Source organism: Babylonia areolata, chromosome 6 (assembly GCF_041734735.1).
Source record: "Babylonia areolata isolate BAREFJ2019XMU chromosome 6, ASM4173473v1, whole genome shotgun sequence".
Classification (NCBI taxonomy): Eukaryota; Metazoa; Mollusca; class Gastropoda; order Neogastropoda; family Buccinidae; genus Babylonia; species Babylonia areolata.
Genome location: NC_134881.1, coordinates 1,439,229 through 1,464,127, shown reverse-complemented (window position 1 = coordinate 1,464,127; position 24,899 = coordinate 1,439,229). Strand labels below are relative to the sequence as shown.

The window sequence follows — 24,899 nt, the reverse complement described above, 5'->3', positions numbered from 1 at the left end:
TGGCTGTTCATTGGCTTTTTGCTGGCATTTGGGGCCTTGATTGCTGCCTCCTGGATCCTCTTTGGGTTCTATGTGGTTCATTGTGAGTTACTTATGATAATAATGATAATATATAATAGTACTTATATAGTGCAAACTCCACACATGATGGGCTCTAGATGCCTCACATAAAACAATACATGTACAATAATCTTAACAAACCAAAACAATACTACCATTGGCAAATGTGAACATTCACACCAAAAAAAGCACAAAATATACCCTACCCATGTGCACACATGCTCGCATGCATGCACACACAACACACATATGCTGTCAAGTATGTGCGCACACACTGATTCACCCAGCCACAGGCATACACTCGGCATGAAGACTCCAGTAGAGAAGGGTTTTGGGGGGAGCTATCACTGATACTTACATAACACATATTCTGTCAGAGACCAGACTCAAACTGCTTTACAAAGAAGGAATCATACGTAGAACAGACTGACAGCCTGGTTAGAGCCAACTGACAGCTCCCTTTAGGTGCCCATCAGTCATTTCCAGTGGTGTTCAGTCAGGCTTCTGTCATGCATGCATGTGTGCTCACACACACACACACACACACACACACATGCTCACACATACACACATGCTCACTCACACACACACACACACATGCTCACACATACACATGCATACACTCACACACACACACACACACACACACAACAAAATCAGAACCAAAACTAATAAAGGTATTGATGTGCTATGCTTTAGTTGTCGCTTCGAGTTGTCTGTCTTTCAAAAACCAAACAAAATCAGTGAAGGTGTTCATGTGCCATGCCTCAGTTGTCTCTCTAAAAATAGTAAAAGAACCAAAAACCAAAAAAAGGGAGACAACCAGTGTAACCTAGATTGTAGAAAACATCCTGCTTTCATTTTTTTTTTTTTTTTTTAAGTTACGACACACTATATTGTATTTTTTTAAGCCACAAGTATTTTGTGTGTGTGCATTATTAGTAGTAAAAGTAGTTGTAGTAAAAAGGAATAAACAGTTTTTATGTGAATGTGTTTGCAAATTTATTTTTTCGTGTTCTTCCAGTTGTGGAGCCAGACTGGCCTGGCGTTGCTGTCTTTCTGCAGAATGCTCTCATCTTCTTCAGGTGTGTAATAAGTGTGCACACACATTCACACACACACACACACACACACACATTCACACACATACAAACACACACACAATTTTTTCTGTTTTCACAGCACAACACATCCTGTTCATAATGTTACATGTTACTGGCAGCTTTGGGAAAACCTTGTGATGGTGATTATCTCTCTTGAGCATAGGAGAACCACTGTATTGTAAATGCTGCCTGTGTTGGGATTGGAGGGGGAGCAGGAGATATGGTGTGGGGTGTTTCCGGGGGGCAAGGGGGTTGAGTACTGGACAAAGACGAGGATAGAACATTCACTTTGTTTTATAATGATGATAGATTGTGATAATGTACATTTGCATAGCGCCCTTTTCTCTCAAAAACCTGAGAGCACTTGACATGGAAGAAAAAGTTCTGAATTACAGGAACCACTCATGATCTCTTTCTCTTTCTCCACCCCCCCACAGCCCCTCCCTTCCACCCTCTTCTCTCCTACCTCAAGGAGGAAGGTTGCTGAATGGTTGAGACGCTCATCTGCCAAAACAGAGTCTGTGAGGGTCTGGGTTCAAATCCCGCTCTTGCCCTTTCTCCAAATCAAACTGTCTTGTCATTTGGATGAGACGATAAGTGAAGGTCCCGTGTGCAGCACACACTTGGCACACTGGAAAAAAAACCCATGGCAAATAAAGTGTTGCCTGTGCCAGAATTGTGTGTAAGAAATCCACTCTGATAGGTACACAGGTATATATGAATTGTGTGTAAGAAATCCACTGATAGGTCCACAGATATATATGAATTGTGTGTAAGAAATCCACTCTGATAGGTACACAGATATATATGAATTGTGTGTAAGAAATCCACTCTGATAGGTACACAGATATATATGAATTGTGTGTAAGAAATCCACTGATAGGTCCACAGATATATATGAATTGTGTGTAAGAAATCCACTCTGATAGGTCCACAGATATATATGAATTGTGTGTAAGAAATCCACTGATAGGTCCACAGATATATATGAATTGTGTGTAAGAAATCCACTCTGATAGGTCCACAGATATATATGAATTGTGTGTAAGAAATCCACTGATAGGTCCACAGATATATATGAATTGTGTGTAAGAAATCCACTCTGATAGGTCCACAGATATATATGAATTGTGTGTAAGAAATCCACTCTGATAGGTCCACAGATATATATGAATTGTGTGTAAGAAATCCACTCTGATAGGTCCACAGATATATATGAATTGTGTGTAAGAAATCCACTCTGATAGGTACACAGATATATATGAATTGTGTGTAAGAAATCTACTCTGATAGGTACACAGATATATATGAATTGTGTGTAAGAAATCCACTGATAGGTCCACAGATATATATGAATTGTGTGTAAGAAATCCACTGATAGGTCCACAGATATATATGAATTGTGTGTAAGAAATCCACTGATAGGTCCACAGATATATATGAATTGTGTGTAAGAAATCCACTCTGATAGGTACACAGGTATATATGAATTGTGTGTAAGAAATCCACTCTGATAGGTCCACAGATATATATGAATTGTGTGTAAGAAATCCACTCTGATAGGTCCACAGATATATATGAATTGTGTGTAAGAAATCCACTGATAGGTACACAGATATATATGAATTGTGTGTAAGAAATCCACTCTGATAGGTACACAGATATATATGAATTGTGTGTAAGAAATCCACTCTGATAGGTCCACAGATATATATGAATTGTGTGTAATAATCCACTGATAGGTACACAGATATATATGAATTGTGTGTAAGAAATCCACTCTGATAGGTACACAGGTATATATGAATTGTGTGTAAGAAATCCACTCTGATAGGTCCACAGATATATATGAATTGTGTGTAAGAAATCCACTGATAGGTCCACAGATATATATGAATTGTGTGTAAGAAATCCACTCTGATAGGTACACAGATATATATGAATTGTGTGTAAGAAATCCACTCTGATAGGTCCACAGACATATATGAATTGTGTGTAAGAAATCCACTCTGATAGGTCCACAGACATATATGAATTGTGTGTAAGAAATCCACTGATAGGTCCACAGATATATATGAATTGTGTGTAAGAAATCCACTCTGATAGGTCCACAGGTATATATGAATTGTGTGTAAGAAATCCACTGATAGGTACACAGATATATATGAATTGTGTGTAAGAAATCCACTCTGATAGGTACACAGGTATATATGAATTGTGTGTAAGAAATCCACTCTGATAGGTCCACAGATATATATGAATTGTGTGTAAGAAATCCACTGATAGGTCCACAGATATATATGAATTGTGTGTAAGAAATCCACTCTGATAGGTACACAGGTATATATGAATTGTGTGTAAGAAATCCACTCTGATAGGTCCACAGATATATATGAATTGTGTGTAAGAAATCCACTCTGATAGGTCCACAGATATATATGAATTGTGTGTAAGAAATCCACTCTGATAGGTACACAGATATATATGAATTGTGTGTAAGAAATCCACTCTGATAGGTCCACAGATATATATGAATTGTGTGTAAGAAATCCACTGATAGGTCCACAGATATATATGAATTGTGTGTAAGAAATCCACTCTGATAGGTCCACAGATATATATGAATTGTGTGTAAGAAATCCACTGATAGGTCCACAGATATATATGAATTGTGTGTAAGAAATCCACTCTGATAGGTCCACAGATATATATGCATACACTCCAGGCCTGACCAAGCACGTTGGGGTATGCTGCCGGCCAGGGATCTGTCCAGGAGATGTGGTGTAGTGTATGTGGATTTGTCTGAGTGCAGTGATGCCTCCTTGAGAAATTGAAACTGAAACTGAAACTCATACCTCATATATGCAAAGTGAGTGTGCAGGCAAAACGAAAGGAAAAAAGTTATCATTCAATAACTTTTGTGCTTAACACAGTTTAAAGCTATGAGCTGTATAATGCTGGCTTCTGTTCTCTTGTCATATCTGACAAGTTTCTCAAACATCATGGATTGGAAAAGCGGTGCATACATCATATAACACACCCCTCACACAGATATAGGCTGGAGTTGGCGGAACATTTCCAAATACACACGCACACACATATGCATGTGTATGTTCTTTTTACAGACCTGTACGGATTTTCAAAGCCATGGATGTATAATTATATTCATGTGTAGAATGTGCAACAGCTTTGTGTTTATTCGTTTTGTTTATTTCAACTAAGCTTTAGTTACTATGATTGTTTGTAACTATTTTGCAGTCATAATCATAGGTAATAGTCTAATACTGATAGCAGTTTATCATCATGTGACCCAGATATTCATTTTCAACAACTACTGAAACTGATACTGAAGGAAATCAGTATTTTTAAACTTTGGTAAATGTTTGGACTCAACCAGACGTGGATGAATTGGGTGGGTTTCTTTTTTTTTTTTTCTTTTTTTTTTTAATACATATTCAGTACTTTTAACTTGATGTAAAGTTTGTATGGACTTAAGGATATGTGGATGAATCCATCTATTTAATGTTGGTTTAATTTACTTTTTTTTTTCTTTATTCTTTTTTTTTTTTTTTTAACATTGTTTTGGTTTCCCACTCAACTGCAGTTTGTAAAAATTGACCAGGTAATTAGCCCTGAAATTAATGGCCCCTTTGCATTCAGTTTGGCTATATAGTAAAAGCAGCAAGATTTGATTTGTGTGATGTATAAATAGCACACTGAACAATGATGGAGGTTTGAAGCTGTGGCTTGATGTGTGGGTGTTTCAGTGCTATGGTGTTCAAGTTTGGCCGCACCGAGGACCTGTGGGGTTAAAAGGGGGAGAGAAAAAAGGGCTGTCACTCCATGGGGGAGGGGGAACTGTTCTTGATCATCTGTGAATGGGGATGTTCTTCACTCTGTCTACACAGCATCGCTCTGGTCTTCTTGTGTATGTTTTGTGTACATGGGGGATGGTTATTATGGAGATAACCTTTTTTTCTTTCTGTATGATGGGTTGTTGTCATTTCCTATGTGATTGCTGGTCTGTTTGCTGTATCAGACATGAGAATGGACCTCCAGTTGACTCTGTGTGCTGTTGTCAGGTTTGTGAGCTGTGTAGTTTTCTTTCTTCTCCTTCTTCTTCTCTCCTCTGAAAGGAGAGTCTTCCTAATCCTCTCTCTCTCTCTCTCTCTGTATTTCTCTCTCTGTCATTGTCTCTTCCTCACGTTTTCTGTTTCTCTCACCTCTCTGTGTGTCTCTTTATGATATGGATCTCTCTCATTCTTTCTCTCTCTCTCTCTCTCAGTCTTCCTCCCTCCCTCTCTCTCTCTCTCTCTCTCTCTCTTGCTCTGTGCAGCCATTTGATCAGAGAAAACACCTCTGTCGTCATTGAAAAGCACACGTTTTTCCACCTTCATTTGTAGCTGTCATGCCCATTGGTCTATGTATCTGGTGGAAACAGTGGCTTTTGTATAGCCTGGAATTTATTCAGTAATGTCTGATCACAGATTAAAAAGGAACAAGTGTCAATGCGGAGTTCCTTGAGACAAGCTGTGAATATTCACGGCAATTTAATTTGTTTTTTCTGATACTCCAGAGAGGGGAAGTGTGTATTGACCTGGAACAGTAGTCAGTGATGATATATAAGCCATATGTTATCAGTCTTGTTCCTCTCTCAGACGGTAAGTGTACTGAACACTAGTGTCAATCAGTTCAAACACTAACTTTCTGATGTGTACATATTTTTTTGTACTTACCACCATGGCCCACATATTAACTCTTTTTGTAAATAGTAAGAGTTGTGTTTACTTTTAGTGCCTCCCTTCTCTCTATCTTAGTCTGTCTCTTTGTCTGTCTGTCTCTCTGTGTCTGTCTGTCTGTCTCACTCTTTCCAGTGTTGTGGTGGTGGTGGTATTGATTGATTAGGCCAAACAAACAAAAGGGAAACCAATCAACCAGAAATCGGGTACATATTCTCAGCATTGATACTACAAACTGTAAGCATAAAATTTTACATGCCTTCTCTAGAAAGTTAGGATGAGAAGAAGAAAAACAAAACAAAAATTAATACTGGCTTGTAATACTCTAACAAATGATACAGCATCGTGACAAACTGAAGGTAAACATGGTGATTTTGCTTGTCCTGCCATTTTGGATGAAGCCTGGACATGTATGTGATAAGTCATCAATGCTCTGTGTGTGTGTGTGTGTGTGTGTGTATGTGCTCCAGAATTTTGGACATTGTTTATCTGCATGTCAGTGAATAATGATGGGGGTGATGAAGATGCTGTTTCCAGTGGGTGGTGGTCCTTTTTAGGTTTGGGACTACCTGACAAGGCTGTACTCTAATAATGTGTTGTCTGAGCGTCAACCAGGCTGAGAGATACAGCCACTTGCAGTGTTGGTCAGGAAATTTGGGCAACACTCCCAAAGTCGCATTCATGAAATGGATGACCCTCAACGAAGTGGTCCCAGTCTTCCCGTTTGAGCCCATAGCACACTCAGCTCTGGTTAGCAGCCGGGCACTGCCCCCCCCCCCCCCCCTCCTCCCCCTGAAAATAAAAAACAAAACCACCCACCTGTGATGAGGATCAAACCAGCGTCTGAGTCCCAGTCATCATTCCATGACACCACTTCGCCACAGTGGCTGCTTGCAGAATGAATTAATGCAGACACTGACTGCTTTTTCCTTTCTGTGTGTTCAGAAACTCAGCATTGTTGTAGGGACGCTCAGATTATGGGAGTGCAGCCTGTGTTGCAGCATCTTGCATTTACCCGGATAGTAGTTGTCAGAGCATTGAGAAAATGATTTTCTTTGTCAGTTTGTGTCTTTGAATGTGCATTGTTTGATTTTTTGTGTGGTTTAAGGACTACAGTATGTATTTGGTTGTGTTTTTATTGTAGTTTGATATATTATGTCAGTATTTTTTATTTGATTCAATATAGCAGTTCTCCTTCATCTCACCTCGAGTCAGAGTACTTATTTGTTGCTCAGTGTTTCTGTCTCACACAATTTTTAGTTATTTTAAAGTCAGCCATACCAACTTTCGTGCTTTCATTACAACAGGCCACAGTTTGTTCTAATGTTGCACTGATGTGAAATTGTTCTGACAAGTTCTTTTTCAGATTGTGCAGTCATCCACAGATTTCTTGTAGTAAGCCGCATGGTAGTTTTGCAATGTTGATGGTATAGTGTCATCCACAGATTTCTTGTAGTAAGCCGCATGGTAGTTTTGCAATGTTGATGGTATAGTGTCATCCACAGATTTCTTGTAGTAAGCCGCATGGTAGTTTTGCAATGTTGATGGTATAGTGTCATCCACAGATTTCTTGTAGTAAGCCGCATGGTAGTTTTGCAATGTTGATGGTATAGTGTCATCCACAGATTTCTTGTAGTAAGCCGCATGGTAGTTTTGCAATGTTGATGGTATAGTGTCATCCACAGATTTCTTGTAGTAAGCCGCATGGTAGTTTTGCAATGTTGATGGTATAGTGTCATCCACAGATTTCTTGTAGTAAGCCGCATGGTAGTTTTGCAATGTTGATGGTATAGTGTCATCCACAGATTTCTTGTAGTAAGCCGCATGGTAGTTTTGCAATGTTGATGGTATAGTGTCATCCACAGATTTCTTGTAGTAAGCCGCATGGTAGTTTTGCAATGTTGATGGTATAGTGTCAGTTGTCTTCTCCCTTTCTTTCCCCTGCAGAGATCTGATGTCCTGGGGATGTCTGAATCACAATGGCTCAGCCTGTAACTTTCATGGTTAGAAATGCAGTATTCTATGACTTCATCCACCTATTCAGTGTCAGAACTTTCTGCTTGTAACATTTTAATGGTGGTGAAATACTGTCGTTGTCATCCCTTTTCTCGTTCATACAGAAAGAGTTTAACAATTTAGAAAATGTACCCACCCCCACCTTAAAAAGAAAAAACCAGTCCAAATTGTTTCTGAAAAGAGTCTAGAGGTCTTGGAATCCCTGTAGAATAGTTTGAAGACCAGCGATATGAAGGGTGGTCAGTTTGTGATTACATTCACAGCACGCTTAAAGCACATTGACACATACATACACAACATGCACTGGTTTATCTGGGGCTGTTCACATTGACACATACATACACAACATGCACTGGTTTATCTGGGGCTGTTCACATTGACACATACATACACAACATGCACTGGTTTATCTGGGGCTGTTCACATTGACACATACATACACAACATGCACTGGTTTATCTGGGGCTGTTCACATTGACACATGCATACACAACATGCACTGGTTTATCTGGGGCTGTTCACATTGACACATGCATACACAACATGCACTGGTTTATCTGGGGCTGTTCACATTGACACATGCATACACAACATGCACTGGTTTATCTGGGGCTGTTCACATTGACACATGCATACAACATGCACTGGTTTATCTGGGGCTGTTCACATTGACACATACATACACAACATGCACTGGTTTATCTGGGGCTGTTCACATTGACACATGCATACACAACATGCACTGGTTTATCTGGGGCTGTTCACATTGACACATGCATACACAACATGCACTGGTTTATCTGGGGCTGTTCACATTGACACATGCATACACAACATGCACTGGTTTATCTGGAGCTGTTCACATTGACACATGCATACACAACATGCACTGGTTTATCTGGGGCTGTTCACATTGACACATACATACACAACATGCACTGGTTTATCTGGGGCTGTTCACATTGACACATGCATACACAACATGCACTGGTTTATCTGGGGCTGTTCACATTGACACATGCATACACAACATGCACTGGTTTATCTGGGGCTGTTCACATTGACACATGCATACAACATGCACTGGTTTATCTGGGGCTGTTCACATTGACACATGCATACACAACATGCACTGGTTTATCTGGGGCTGTTCACATTGACACATGCATACAACATGCACTGGTTTATCTGGGGCTGTTCACATTGACACATGCATACACAACATGCACTGGTTTATCTGGGGCTGTTCACATTGACACATGCATACACAACATGCACTGGTTTATCTGGGGCTGTTCAGTCACTGGTGGAGCAGTGGCCTAGTAGTAATGCACCCAGCTTGGAAGCCAGTGTCCAAGGGTTTGACTCATATGTTCAGGTCAGGATTTTCATTTTCCCCCTCTGTTAGACCTTGAGTGATAGTCAGGGTGATAGTTTTTTGGATGAGATGATTATCCGAGGTCCTTTATGCAACATGCACTTAGCGCATAATGCTAACAAAAGGGTTGCAGAATTCTGTGGAAAAGAAAAGAGGCTTTGATTGTGAAGCAGATATGTACCAACAGAAATATGTTTTGGGGTGGTTATGCTTTGTGGCGATATGCTTTCCCTGGGGAGAGCAGTCCCCAAATTTTACACAGAGAAACGAGTTGTGACAAAAGCATAATAATACAATTCAGTACAGTATGTGCAAACACAAAAATGCGCTGGCTTAGCTGTGTTTGTTCACAGTTGTCATTAACTAATGAACATGGAAACGAGAGATAGATCTCTACTTCGGGAAACTGAAGAGTTTGTGAATCTCTGTGTGTTGTATGTAACTTCTTTCTATGTCATCTTGGGGCTTTGGTTCTAAGGTCATGAACAGCGCTGTACAGTACATGTTCTTCACTTTGCAATAAATGGTCATTTTGTATTGTGCAGTACATTTGGACTTCAGTGGTGTCAGTTTGCCATATTCACTGTTTGAAGTCTTGGCTTAATCATGTAGTGTGTTTATATGAAAACAACAGCAAAGTTTTTTTCTGTTCGAAGAACCCCAACATCTTGTGTGACAGTTAAAGAACAAAGAGTGGGTTTTCCCCCAGAAAGATGCTTTAGCTAAATGTTCATTTTTTTCTTTGTGTAGTTCTGCATTGTTAGTACTGGCATTGTTTTATACTGTTGTACCGTATAGCAGTTGTAATGCCTTGTTTTATATTGTATCACTTCATGCTAAGCTTTAATAACATGAACTAGTTCTGTATTGTGTTTAGCTTTATACTATCCCCCCCTCACCCACTCCATACACACTCCTCCCCGGCTGGAAATGTTGAGGGTCTTTCAATATGAATGGTATCCCTGCCTTCTGGAAATTCTGTGCTGGAAATTACCTCTTGTCTATAGCTCACTCTGTTTCATTCACACACACACGCGCGCACACACACATCTGTAAATTCTGTGCTAGAAATTACCTCTTGTCTATACCTCACTCTGTTTCATTCACACACACACGCGCACACACACACATCTGTAAATTCTGTGCTAGAAATTACCTCTTGTCTATACCTCACTCTGTTTCATTCACACACGTGCACGCACACACACACACACACATCTGTAAATTCTGTGCTATAAATTACCTCTTGTCTATACCTCACTCTCTTTCATTCACACACACGCGCGCGCACACACACACATCTGGAAATTCTGTGCAAGAAATTACCTCTTGTCTATACCTCACTCTGTTTCATTCACACACACACGTGCGCACACACACACACACACACACACACACACATCTGGGAATTCTGTGCTAGAAATTACCTCTTGTCTATACCTCACTCTGTTTCATCCACACGCGCGCGCGCACACACACACACACACACACACACACACTCTCACTCACTCAATCACTGACTTGTCAAATATCACTTTTAGATGAAAATGAAGGCATGGCAAGTCATCAGAAAATTACCTTTGTGACTTGCTCTTCTTTCTGGACTGATCTCTTTTTGTTTTCTTTTTAAATTCCATCCACAAAACTCATTTGCAATTTAAAAATGGCATATTTAAAAATGGCATTTTTCAGTTTCAAAACTTAGGTTGCATGCAAGTTACTTGATTTGGGGATTCAAATTCAAATAGCTATCAAGATGAGTGATTGAAGAAAATGTAGCAAGTTGCAGAAAAAAGAAAAGTGCAGTTGGTGTTTTTGTTGGTTTTTCTTTTGTATGCGTTGTGTATGTTTGTGTGTATGGAGGCTGTCTTTATTATTGTATGTATATGTGTGTTTGACCACTCCTCAGACCTGGGTTGTTTTTTTGGTTCTTTTTTCAAAGCACAGGAATGTGTTGTCAGCTGTGAACTTCAGTCTCAGCTCTGAAGGGCACTCGTGTAATGAATAGTTGTGGCTGGAGATTTCAGGGAGAAATCATGACTTGAATGGTCTGTAAGATCATTTGAAGCTGCTTTTTTTCTTTCTTCTTTTAGTTTTATCAACATATTTTTTTGTTTCTTGCATTTGAGCAAGTGCTAATGCTTGTACTTTTCTTCTCTCTTTTTCTTTTTTCTGTTTTTATCTCCGTCTGCATTGCTCTTTTTTTGTCTCTCTTCTGTTGTGTCATACTCTGAAGTATGCACATGTGCTTGTACATGTTCTCATGCACATTCATGTACACATGATACATGTATATTGTACATATGTGTCCATTTGGGAGACATACTGTGCAGGGCTAACATACATAAACACAGCTCAGGACATGCATGCACTCTTTTCACACAGACACAGATTACCTCCTCTGTACACATACAAAAAATACACATGCTTGTTTGCGCACACAAACGCGCATATACAGGTACACATACATGCACATGCACAGGCACGCACACAACTCTGCATATGCCTTATTTTGCTCTCTGTCCTGAATTGCATTCTGTGTCGGATCTCATTGTAGTTATTTCTTGCTCTAGTGTTTGTCAACCATAGATAACATCTCATCTGGTCATGCATCACAAAAACCAATGAGTTTCAGGTAGTTGTCATTTGACAAGCTCAGAAATGAACTTTAAACCGTCATCTTTGCTGACCTGTGTAAGGTTTTTGCAATGGATAGCTTTGTTGTGTTCAGTGTTTTGCAATGAATTGTTCTTTGTATGGCTGTGAAAACGTGCAGGTTGTGTGGATGTACAGTGCATTATTTGAAATGAGTTGTCCATGAATAGGATGTGCCTTGGCAGAATCAGTTAGTGCTTGGACTTGTGGTCCAGTGTTGACCAGTGATCAGGGTTCCAGGCCCCGTTTTAGCATGGTGTTGTGTCCTTGGGAAAGGCACTATCCTCCCATTTTCTTCACTCCATCCTGGTGTAAATGGGTAGCCCAGTTGTGGGGACAGTGGGGGGAGGGGGCAGTTAGAATTGCAGGAGAGGATTGGGCCCTGCCTTCCAATGCTGAGCCCTAGACACACTGGATTAAGTTCACTGCCCTTAGAGCAGTGAAACAATATGGGAACTTTAAACTTTAACCTCATCTCTAAAGCATTGTCTGTCTTCAGATGGAAATGACACTGATTGATAAGGATTTGTGTATTTTTCATGATTTTTTATTGTTGCTGTTGTTATCGTCTTCTGTGATGTTTTGTTTCTGTGCCGCTGCCATCATGCATTGATTTCTGTGCTTGATAGACTCCGTTCCAGGTCATATTTACTGGCTTAAATTTTAAATGTTATTATTTCTTGTAGTCTTTTTGTGTATTGTTTTGGTGGGCTTTTTGTTGTTGTTTGTTTTGTATTTTTTGGTGTGTTTTTGTGTGTGTGTGCATATTAGTGATTGCCCACATGTTCTTGACAAATGGATCAGTCAGCTGCCTGCCCTTAAACTTTCTTGTGTCTAATTTAAAAACAAAATAAAGAAACCCACCTTCATATATTAGCTTCAGTGTTAAGGTTGCCACATGTGTTGGTTTGTGTGTGTGTGTATGTGTGTGTGTGTGTGAAATTTCATGTTTGTCATTTGAATGCCTTTTGTAATCGACTGACTATCCCACTGGTAATGGAAAAATGTTGTCACCACTGTGAGGACCTGGAATGTCACGCATAAATATCTATTGTGACAAAAAGTGATATTCAGTACGATGGAATAAAATACAGTACAATGGAAAACAATAACAGAAGAGAGTGGTTCCAGGAAATGTCTGGTTTCCAGAGGGAGTGTCATTTCAGAGAGGAGAAGATGAAAATTTATGAGAAATAATTGTTTCATAAGAAGAATTGTGTTCTCCTGTTCTCAGAGAGGATTAAAGAAAATTTACAGAGAAATGATCATGATCTTTTCAAAGGAAGAATCATGTTTCCAGAAAAAAGAGCAATGATGATTTTTGGGGGGAAATAAAATCACCTCTTTGATATCCTGTGTGTTTTTCAGTGGAAACGATTTCTGTTGTTTATAACCAAAATAAAAACACAAACAAACAAACAAACCAACCAAACCCACACACGAACTCGTGCATGCATACACGTGCGTGCTTACACACACATGCATGCACACATACACACTGACTAAAATTTATATATTCCAGTACTATCCCTCTCTGAACCCCCAAAAGAAAAAAACTATAAGATAATTATCTGTATTAACATGTCACAATTTCAGACACCTGCAAAATATTAATGATTATTACTAGAGATGTGGACATTGAAAGGATTTTGTTTTTTTATTGCAATAAAGGTATTGGTGTAGAGTCGCTTTGAATGTCTCTGTAATGTGTGTATGTGTGTGGGTAGTGTGTACACGCGTGTGTAGGTGTGTATTTAGTGTGTGTGTGTGTGCACGCGCAGGTGTGTATGTGTATTGACGGTGAGCCAGCAATGTCATACTCGTGTGTGCTGTTGTTTTTAACACGTATAGACTTTTTTTCATCACAACTTTTCGCAAGTCGTTCGTTTTTTTGCCCCAGTATAATTATGAGTGATTTTAATGGTGGTAAAACCGTGGGCCGCTGGTATGCGGTGACCGTAACCCCATTTTAGTTTCATTGAAAAACATGAAAGTCAAACAGGGTCAACTACCCTTCCGAACACCCCCAGACCCAGTCCACCCACCAACCCATCCACCCCAACCCCAAAAAAGAAAAGGTAAAAAGTTAGTATGGACATCAGTTTTGATTAACGGAGTCATGAAACACACCAGGCAACAGAAAAACACTTGTTTGAAGCTGTGAGCAAAACGTGCTTCTGATGCACCGTGAAGTGACTGTCGTTTGCCTGTGATGATTCTTTGGTGGCAAAGCGCTCATCACACACTCGTGTGCGCGCACACACTCTCACGCGAGCATTCACACTCTACACACTCGGAATCAATTTCATTCATGTCTGTACGTGTAACAGCAGTTTTTCACACTTGTTTGAACTGCACAGTTCGAACATCCATGCATTCAAATACATATGCACGCACCATTTTTTGTCACTTTGTCCTCCTCCTCCTCCTCTTTCTTCTTCTTCTCTTCCTTTTCTTCCTCCTCTACTTCTCCTTTTCTTCTGTAACTAGGATATTTCAAAAGCTTGTAACTGCAGAGCACTGTGCGCTGTTCACAACACGTGTGAAGACATGTCCATGCATTTAAATGCTCTCTCTCTCTCACTCACACACACAACACACACACACACACGCACACACACATGTAAAACATAACACAACTGACTGGGGGAGAAACTACCCCCCCCCCCCCCCGGCCCCCTCCCCCCCAAAAAAAGTATCAATACGTTTTATTTATTGATCTTTCTGTTATAACTGATTTTGTTGGTGTTCATCAATCAGTTAAAATGCAGTGCTCTTAACATCTTGCCACTTGTCACTAATGAACAATGTTCTTTTAGTTTGACCAAATATTCTTTTTATGCGCCATATTTACCCCTGACTGCTGTTGACAGTCACGCTCGTCAGTGAAGGGCTGTCACCTCACTGTGACAGACACAGCTTACAGGTCAGGATGTCAGTGAAGGGCTGTCACCTCACTGAGATAAGACAGAGCTTACAGGTCAGGATGTCAGTGAAGGGCGGTCACCTCACTGAAATAAGACAGCTTACAGGTCAGGACGTCAGTGAAGGGCTGTCACCTCACTGAGATAAGACACAGCTTACAGGTCAGGATGTCAGTGAAGGGCTGTCACCTCACTGAGATAAGACACAGCTTACAGGTCAGGACGTCAGTGAAGGGCTGTCACCTCACTGAGATAAGACACAGCTTACAGGTCAAGATGTCAGTGAAGGGCTGTCACCTCACTGAGATAAGACACAGCTTGCAGGTCAGGATGTCAGTGAAGGACTGTCACCTCACTGAGATCAGACACAGCTCACAGGTCAGGATGTCAGTGAAGGGCGGTCACCTCACTGAGATCAGACACAGCTCACAGGTCAGGATGTCAGTGAAGGGCTGTCACCTCACTGAGATCAGACACAGCTTACAGGTCAGGATGTCAGTGAAGGGCTGTCACCTCACTGAGATCAGACACAGCTTACAGGTCAGGATGTCAGTGAAGGGCTGTCACCTCACTGAGATCAGACACAGCTTACAGGTCAGGATGTCAGTGAAGGGCTGTCACCTCACTGAGATAAGAACACAGCTTACAGGTCAGGATGTCAGTGAAGGGCTGTCACCTCACTGAGATCAGACACAGCTTACAGGTCAGGATGTCAGTGAAGGGTTGTCACCTCACTGAGATCAGACACAGTTTACAGGTCAGGATGTCAGTGAAGGGCTGTCACCTCACTGAGATCAGACACAGCTCACAGGTCAGGATGTCCAGTGAAGGGCTGTCACCTCACTGAGATCAGACACAGCTTACAGGTCAGGATGTCAGTGAAGGACTGTCACCTCACTGAGATAAGACACAGCTACAGGTCAGGATGTCAGTGAAGGACTGTCACCTCACTGAGATCAGACAGAGCTCACAGGTCAGGATGTCAGTAAAGGGCTGTCACCTCACTGAGATCAGACACAGCTTACAGGTCAGGATGTCAGTGAAGGGCTGTCACCCACTGCGATCAGACACAGCTTACAGGTCAAGATGTCAGTGAAGGGCTGTCCACCTCACTGAGATAAGACACAGCTTAAGGTCAGGATGTCAGTGAAGGGCTGTCACCTCACTGAGATCAGACACAGCTCACAGGTCAGGATGTCAGTGAAGGGCTGTCACCTCACTGAGATCAGACACAGTCACAGGTCAGGATGTCAGTGAAGGGCTGTCCACCTCACTGAGATCAGACACCAGCTCCAGGTCAGGATGTCAGTGAAGGGCTGTCACCTCACTAGATCAGGACACAGCTTACAGGTCAGGATGTCAGTGAAGGGCTGTCACCTCACCTGAGATCAGACCACCAGCTTACAGGTCAGGATGTCAGTGAAGGCTGTCACCTCACTGAGTTCAGACACAGCATATCATGTCAGATGTCAGTACAGCAGTGTCACCTCACTGAGGATCGCGACTAGCATATAGTCCTATCAGCTACAAACTGACTGTACCTATAGTGACTGTACCTAAAGGTGACTGTAACCTAAGTGACTGTACCTAGAGTGACTGTACTTAGAGTGACTGTACTTAGAGTGACTGTACCTAAAGTGACTGTACTTAGAGTGACTGTACTTAGAGTGACTGTACCTAAAGTGACTGTACCTAAAGTGACTGTACTTAGAGTGACTGTACCTAAAGTGACTGTACTTAGAGTGACTGTACCTAAAGTGACTGTACCTAAAGTGACTGTACTTAGAGTGACTGTACCTAAAGTGACTGTACTTAAAGTGACTGTACTTAGAGTGACTGTACTTAGAGTGACTGTACCTAAAGTGACTGTACTTAGAGTGACTGTACCTAAAGTGACTGTACCTAGAGTGACTGTACTTAGAGTGACTGTACCTAAAGTGACTGTACCTAAAGTGACTGTACTAAAGTGACTGTACCTTAGAGTGACTGTACTTAGAGTGACTGTACTTAGAGTGACTGTACCTAAAGTGACTGTACTTAGAGTGACTGTACCCAAAGTGACTGTACCTAAAGTGACTGAGTGACTGTACCCAAAGTGACTGTACTTAAAGTGACTGAGTGACTGTACCCAAAGTGACTGTACCCAAAGTGACTGTACCTAAAATGACTGAGTGACTGTACCCAAAGTGACTGTACTTAAAGTGACTGAGTGACTGTACCCAAAGTGACTGTACCCAAAGTGACTGTACTTAAAGTGACTGAGTGACTGTACCCAAAGTGACTGTACCCAAAGTGACTGTACCCAAAGTGACTGTACTTAAAGTGACTGAGTGACTGTACCCAAAGTGACTGTACTTAAAGTGACTGAGTGACTGTACCCAAAGTGACTGTACCCAAAGTGACTGTACCTAAAGTGACTGAGTGACTGTACCCAAAGTGACTGTACTTAAAGTGACTGAGTGACTGTACCCAAAGTGACTGTACTTAAAGTGACTGAGTGACTGTACCCAAAGTGACTGTACCCAAAGTGACTGTACTTAAAGTGACTGAGTGACTGTACCCAAAGTGACTGTACTTAAAGTGACTGAGTGACTGTACCCAAAGTGACTGTACCCAAAGTGACTGTACTTAAAGTGACTGAGTGACTGTACCCAAAGTGACTGTACCCAAAGTGACTGTACCTAAAGTGACTGAGTGACTGTACCCAAAGTGACTGTACTTAAAGTGACTGAGTGACTGTACCCAAAGTGACTGTACTTAAAGTGACTGAGTGACTGTACCCAAAGTGACTGTACTTAAAGTGACTGAGTGACTGTACCCAAAGTGACTGTACCTAAAGTGACTGAGTGACTGTACCCAAAGTGACTGTACCCAAAGTGACTGTACTTAAAGTGACTGAGTGACTGTACCCAAAGTGACTGTACCCAAAGTGACTGTACTTAAAGTGACTGAGTGACTGTACCCAAAGTGACTGTACCCAAAGTGACTGTACTTAAAGTGACTGAGTGACTGTACCCAAAGTGACTGTACCCAAAGTGACTGTACTTAAAGTGACTGAGTGACTGTACCCAAAGTGACTGTACCTAAAGTGACTGAGTGACTGTACCCAAAGTGACTGTACTTAAAGTGACTGAGTGACTATACCCAAAGTGACTGTACTTAAAGTGACTGAGTGACTGTACCCAAAGTGACTGTACTTAAAGTGACTGAGTGACTGTACCCAAAGTGACTGTACCTAAAGTGACTGAGTGACTGTACCCAAAGTGACTGTACCCAAAGTGACTGTACTTAAAGTGACTGAGTGACTGTACCCAAAGTGACTGTACCCAAAGTGACTGTACTTAAAGTGACTGAGTGACTGTACCCAAAGTGACTGTACCCAAAGTGACTGTACTTAAAGTGACTGAGTGACTGTACCCAAAGTGACTGTACCTAAAGTGACTGAGTGACTGTACCCAAAGTGACTGTACTTAAAGTGACTGAGTGACTATACCCAAAGTGACTGTACTTAAAGTGACTGAGTGACTGTACCCAAAGTGACTGTACTTAAAGTGACTGAGTGACTGTACCCAAAGTGACTGTACCCAAAGTGACTGTACTTAAAGTGACTGAGTGACTGTACCCAAAGTGACTGTACTTAAAGTGACTGAGTGACTGTACCCAAAGTGACTGTACTTAAAGTGACTGAGTGACTGTACCCAAAGTGACTGTACTTAAAGTGACTGAGTGACTGTACCCAAAGTGACTGTACCTAAAGTGACTGTACCTAAAATGACTTAGAGTGACTGTACTTAGTGTGACTGTACCTAAAGTGACTGTACTTAAGAGTTACTGTACTTAGAGTGACTGTACCTAAAGTGACTGTACCTAAAGTGACTGTACCTAAAGTGACTGTACCTAAAATGACTTAGAGTGACTGTACTTAGAGTGACTGTACCCAAAGTGACTGTACCTAAAAATCTGATGCCGCCAAAGTTCGGCTGTCAATGGATCAAGACACTGATATGCCGACAAGAAATATTGATGTGGTGTCATTTCTAGTCGGATGAATAAAGATGTATGGGATGGAACAGAGGTCACTATCATGTCTTAAGTTGTGTGGTCTTTCTTTTGACATAGGTTGGATTAAAATAATAATAATAATCTGAAAAAAATCTTTTTGCGTGTTGTTTACTTGAAAAATAAAAACCATGGGAAAAAATCAGCAACAATGGATGCAGTTTTTCGTTTGCCTTTCTGTGTCTGTCTGTCTGTCTGTCTGTCTGTCTGTCTGTCTGTCTGTCTGTCTCTCTCTCTCTCTCTCTCTCTCTCTCTCTATATATATATATATATATATATATATATATATGTCTGTCTCTCTCTCTCTCTCTCTCTCTCTCTCTCTCTCTCTCTCTTTCTATCTATCTATCTATCTATATATATATCTCTGTCTCTCTCTCTCTCTTTCTATCTATATCTATCTCCCTCTCTCTCTCTCTCTCTCTCTCTCTCTATATATATATATATATATATATATATATATGTCTGTCTCTCTCTCTCTTTCTCTCTCCTCCCTGTCTATCTATCTATCTATCTGCCTGTCTGTCTGTCTGTATCTCTATCTTTTTCACACACACACACACACACACACACACACACACGGATAAGCCCAATGAGCCCAAGTACTGAATAACACGATCTTCAGGGCATTACAGCCAGTTGGTCATTAGTTGGACTTGTTCGTTAGCTGTACGTTGATCAGTCCAAATTAACAGCAGAAGTTCCCCACTCCCCACCCCCACCCGCTCCCCCTTCCCCCCATCCACCCCCAGTACCCCGCCCAACCAACTGGAATGCCAGCCAGGACTTCACCCCTGCTTTTTGACAGCAAGGGCCACCTCTCGGCACTCCAGACGGACCTCCCACCCCGACACACATCCAGGGCTCACTCCCGTGAACAACACAACCATCACTGAACCAAGACCCAAACCCTCCTCAACAACACAACCATCACTGAACCAAGACCTCAACAACACAACCATCACTGAACCAAGACCCAAACCCTCAACAACACAGCCATCACTGAACCAAGACCTCAACAACACAACCATCACTGAACCAAGACCTCAACAACACAACCATCACTGAACCAAGACCTCAACAACACAGCCATCACTGAACCAAGACCCAAACCCTCAACAACACAACCATCACTGAACCAAGACCCAAACCCTCAACAACACAACCATCACTGAACCAAGACCCAAACCCTCAACAACACAACCATCACTGAACCAAGACCCAAACCCTCAACAACACAACCATCACTGAACCAAGACCCAAACCCTCAACAACACAACCATCACTGAACCAAGACCTCAACAACACAACCATCACTGAACCAAGACCCAAACCCTCAACAACACAACCATCACTGAAGCAAGGCCCAAACCCTCAACAACACAACCATCACTGAACCAAGACCCAAACCCTCAACACAACCATCACTGAAGCAAGGCCCAAACCCTCAACAACACAACCATCACTGAAGCAAGGCCCAAACCCTCAACACAACCATCACTGAACCAAGACCCAAACCCTCAACAACACAGCCATCACTGAACCAAGACCCAAACCCTCAACAACACAACCATCACTGAACCAAGACCTCAACAACACAACCATCACTGAACCAAGACCCAAACCCTCAACAACACAACCATCACTGAACCAAGACCCAAACCCTCAACAACACAACCATCACTGAACCAAGACCTCAACAACACAGCCATCACTGAACCAAGACCCAAACCCTCAACAACACAACCATCACTGAACCAAGACCCAAACCCTCAACAACACAGCCATCACTGAACCAAGACCTCAACAACACAGCCATCACTGAACCAAGACCTCAACAACACAGCCATCACTGAACCAAGACCCAAACCCTCAACAACACAGCCATCACTGAACCAAGACCCAAACCCTCAACAACACAACCATCACTGAACCAAGACCCAAACCCTCAACAACACAACCATCACTGAACCAAGACCCAAACCCTCAACAACACAACCATCACTGAACCAAGACCCAAACCCTCAACAACACAGCCATCACTGAACCAAGACCCAAACCCTCAACAACACAGCCATCACTGAACCAAGACCTCAACAACACAGCCATCACTGAACCAAGACCCAAACCCTCAACAACACAACCATCACTGAACCAAGACCCAAACCCTCAACAACTTCAGCTTGAGGGCTTTCCCTTTTTTTTTCTTTTTTTTTTCTTTGCCAGCAGGTCCTTCACCTCCACTTCCAAGTGAAGCGACTCACTGACAGGTAGGTACATTCTTTCAGGTGTGGGTCTCATCGTTAGCATTGTATTGATCGAGACTTGTTCTCCAGTGAACGGTGGTGAACATCTGACACCCAACCCCACAAAACATCAGAACCAAACCTCACAACACACCACATGAACAACCAACCTCAACAACAAACATCATGACCAGACCAACCCTCACAAAAACATCACGACAGACCTCAACAAACACATGACCAAGACCAAACTCAACACAACACGACAAACAACCCAAAACACATCCGACAAGACAACCAAAACAGCCACAGACCAGCCAACTCAAACACAACCATCACTGAACAAACTCACAACACACACACTGACAAGACTCAAACAGCCATCACTGAACCAGACCAACCTCAAACACAACCATACTGAACAGACCCAACCCTCAACACACATCACTGAACCAAGACCTAACAAACAACCACACTGACCAAGACCAACCCAACACTTCATGAGGGCTTTTGTTTTTTTTCTCTTTTTTTGCACAGTCCTCCCTCACTTCCAAGTAAGCGCTCACTGACAAGGTATTTTTCAGGTGGGGTTCATCTACATGGTGGTGGTGGTGGTGGTGGTTTTCAAAGAACCCCTGGTGTGGTCGATGGTCGGGAATGGTAAGGTGTTGACCGTGGACAAAAATGGGAGGGGGGGGGGGGCTGCGGGGGAGGGGGGTCGTTTTGGAGTTATTGTCACCAGAAAAACCGGTGCGAGGGAATTTAATCACCCTCCTGTCTACTACTAACCTTTTTTCCCTTGCAAGTTTTTTTCTTTCTTTCTTTCTTTCTTTCTTTCTTTTTTTTCTTCATTTATTTATCTATTTGTCTATTCATTTGGTTATTTCTCAAGTTGCTCTCGTTGTTGTTGTTTTTGTTCTACTTCTTTTCCTTCTTCTTCAGTAAATTGTGATATTTGTATGTGTATCGGTAGCTGTATTTATCGTACTGTATTGCATTGTCTTGCACTGCATTACATTGTATTGTGTTGCATTGTGTTGTATTGCATTGCATTGTATTGCATTGTACTGCATATTGCTTTGCATTGTATTACTTTTTGCCGCAACAGGTATCTGTGTGTAAATTGGGGCTGCTGTCCTGCGGAGAGCATGTTGATACAGGTCAGTGCCACTCTTTTTTCTTTCTTTTTTTCTGTCTGCAGATGTATTCATTTGTTTTACCATCAAAGGGGCTTTTCCTACAGAATTTCGCCAGGGACAACCATTTTCTTGCCGTGGGTTCTTTTACGCGCGCTTGTTGCATGATATACACAGCACCTTGGTCTATCGTCAAAACCGAATGAAATATAACAGAAGTAGCAGCAGTAGTAGTAGTAGTAGCTGCAGAAGCTGGCATCATTACTATTCTGCATCTCAGCCTTCTTCTTCTTCCAGGGAAGCGGCCGCAATCGACCAGTTGATTGTTCTGTCAACCTTTGTTGATGTTGTTCCATTTAGTATTGTAGTTATCATCATCATCGTCATTGAAGAACAAAAAAACACGTTTCATTGTTGTCGCTATTGTTGTATTTATGTTGTTGTCGTCGTTCTTTTTTTTCTGCTGCTGCTGCTGCTGTCACCTTTTTCCTTCTTCTTCTTCATCATCATCATCTTCTTCTTCTTTATAATCGTCGTCAGCATCAGCATAATCGCTATGATCACCTTGAGTAGTAGTAGTAGTAGTAGTAGTAGTAGTAGTAGTATCAAGGTTATCATTATTATTATTATTATCATCATCATCATCATCATCATCATTATCGTCATTATTATTATCATCATCATCATCATCATTATCGTCATTCTTGTTATTCTTGTTGCTCTTGTTCTTGTTACTGCTGCCGAGTGCTGTTGTTATCATTATCACCATCAACTTCACTATAATTATCATTATCACCATCAACTTCACTATAATTATCATTATCACCATCAACTTCACTATAATTATCATTACCACCATCAACTTCACTATAATTATCATTACCACCATCAACTTCACTCAAATTATCATTACCACCATCAACTTCACTATAATTATCATAACCACCATCAACTTCACTATAATTACCATTACCATGTTCTATTGCTTTAAAAAATATATATATTCAGTGCTCTTTTATTTTGTTACTTGGTTTCTTTTCAAAAGCATTTTTTTAATCCCCACATTTATATCCATGGTTAGAATTTATCCAGGGGAGTCACTTTAGTCCCTATCATCGGCGGGTTTGAAGAAGGCGGAACCAAAGTAGGATCCTATTTAACTTCCTGAGGTTCTGCCAAAGAGTCAGAGAGCTGAATGTCTGGCAGTGGTTGCGGTTAGGTTTCACTGATATCTAAAGGTGAGTACATATCGTTTGTTAGGTTTCACTGATATCTAAAGGTGAGTACATATCGTTTGTTAGGTTTCACTGATATCTATAGGTGAGTACATATCGTTTGTTAGGTTTCACTGATATCTATAGGTGAGTAAATATCGTTTGTCAGATCAAGGTACAGAAGAATCATCTGTCTTTAAAAGTAGATACTTTTTTTTGCAATTCGTGGACAGCGTGATGGTATAATGGATAGAAATGGGTTTGTAAAGAAAAATAATCGTGATTTTCCGCTTAAGTTTGGCTATATACAATGTTCTACTTAGGCTACGCTAATCTTGTACATTTTTTATAGTATGGATAGGACTAGGTTTGTCAGGAAAGCCAAAATAACTGATTTCCCGGCACTCAAGAAGGATTGATTCACGCAATGTTCTACTTGGCTTTTCTGAACATATACCACTTATAAAGAATGGATAGAACTAGGTATGTAAAGCAAAATAATCATGATTGTCCGCTTCAGATGGATTGGTTATACTCAGTATTCTAGTTTTGTTGTTGTTTTTCCACAGATACCTTATACGTATGTAGTACGAATAGAATTGGGTTAATGATAAAGTCCAAACAACCTTGTGGTCTTTTATTCGCTTAAGATACACAGTGTTTTTACCTGGACAATACTAGTTTTACTGCTGTACAAATGCGTTGCACCCACATAGTACCGATAGTATCATCTAGGTTGGAAAGTCCACATGGCTGTGTCTCCCCACCCTCCATTAAGATGGATTATATACACAGTGTTCCAACTGGAGTACACTAGTTTTACTGTTGTACAAATACATTACTTTTATAGAGCAAGGACGAGATTATCTAGGTTTGTTAAGCCCAAAATAATCGTGATTCCTCCCACCGCTCAAGATGGCATATACACCCAGTGTTCTACCTATGCCATACCAGTTTTACTGTTGAGCAAACGCATTGCACTTACATAGCACGAATAGAATTATCTAGGTTTGTAAAGCCCCAATAATCGTGTTTCCCTCTCCCCACTTTAAGATGAATGGAACACAGTGCTCTTCCTGGGCTATGATATGACAGTTTCACTGTTGGACAAATACACTGTTTTTGTGTGATTCCAATTCCAATCCATCTAATAAACATTTAAAATCAACATTGAAACCAACTGGAATTGCAGCTTAGCAGTGAAAAGAATGCATATATTCCGTCACATATGAAAAAGTGAGCTTCAGTGCAACTGAAATAGGCATGGAAGCGATCTGTTCAAACCACTTTCGAAAGTGACATAGTTCTTTTCAAACCAGACACGATTGTATTTCCACATTTCCAAATTACGAAGCCACAAACACTTAAC

At 41.1% G+C, this 24,899-nt stretch overlaps 1 protein-coding gene across 3 annotated transcripts in view; it reads left to right on the top strand.

The window, feature by feature from the left end:
• LOC143282645 (transmembrane protein 50B-like) overlaps positions 1 to 13,633 on the top strand; it is an 18,999-nt gene extending 5,366 nt beyond the window's left edge. For all 3 annotated transcript variants that reach the window (XM_076588296.1, XM_076588297.1, XM_076588293.1), the window contains exons 5-7: positions 1 to 82; positions 1,085 to 1,145; positions 4,931 to 13,633. The exon at positions 1 to 82 is cut by the window's left edge and continues 11 nt beyond it. In XM_076588296.1, coding sequence (XP_076444411.1) covers positions 1 to 82; positions 1,085 to 1,145; positions 4,931 to 4,976 — 189 coding nt within the window. In that variant the 3' untranslated portion in view covers positions 4,977 to 13,633. The remainder of the gene's footprint in view (positions 83 to 1,084; positions 1,146 to 4,930) is intronic.
• The last annotated feature ends 11,266 nt before the right edge of the window (positions 13,634 to 24,899 follow it).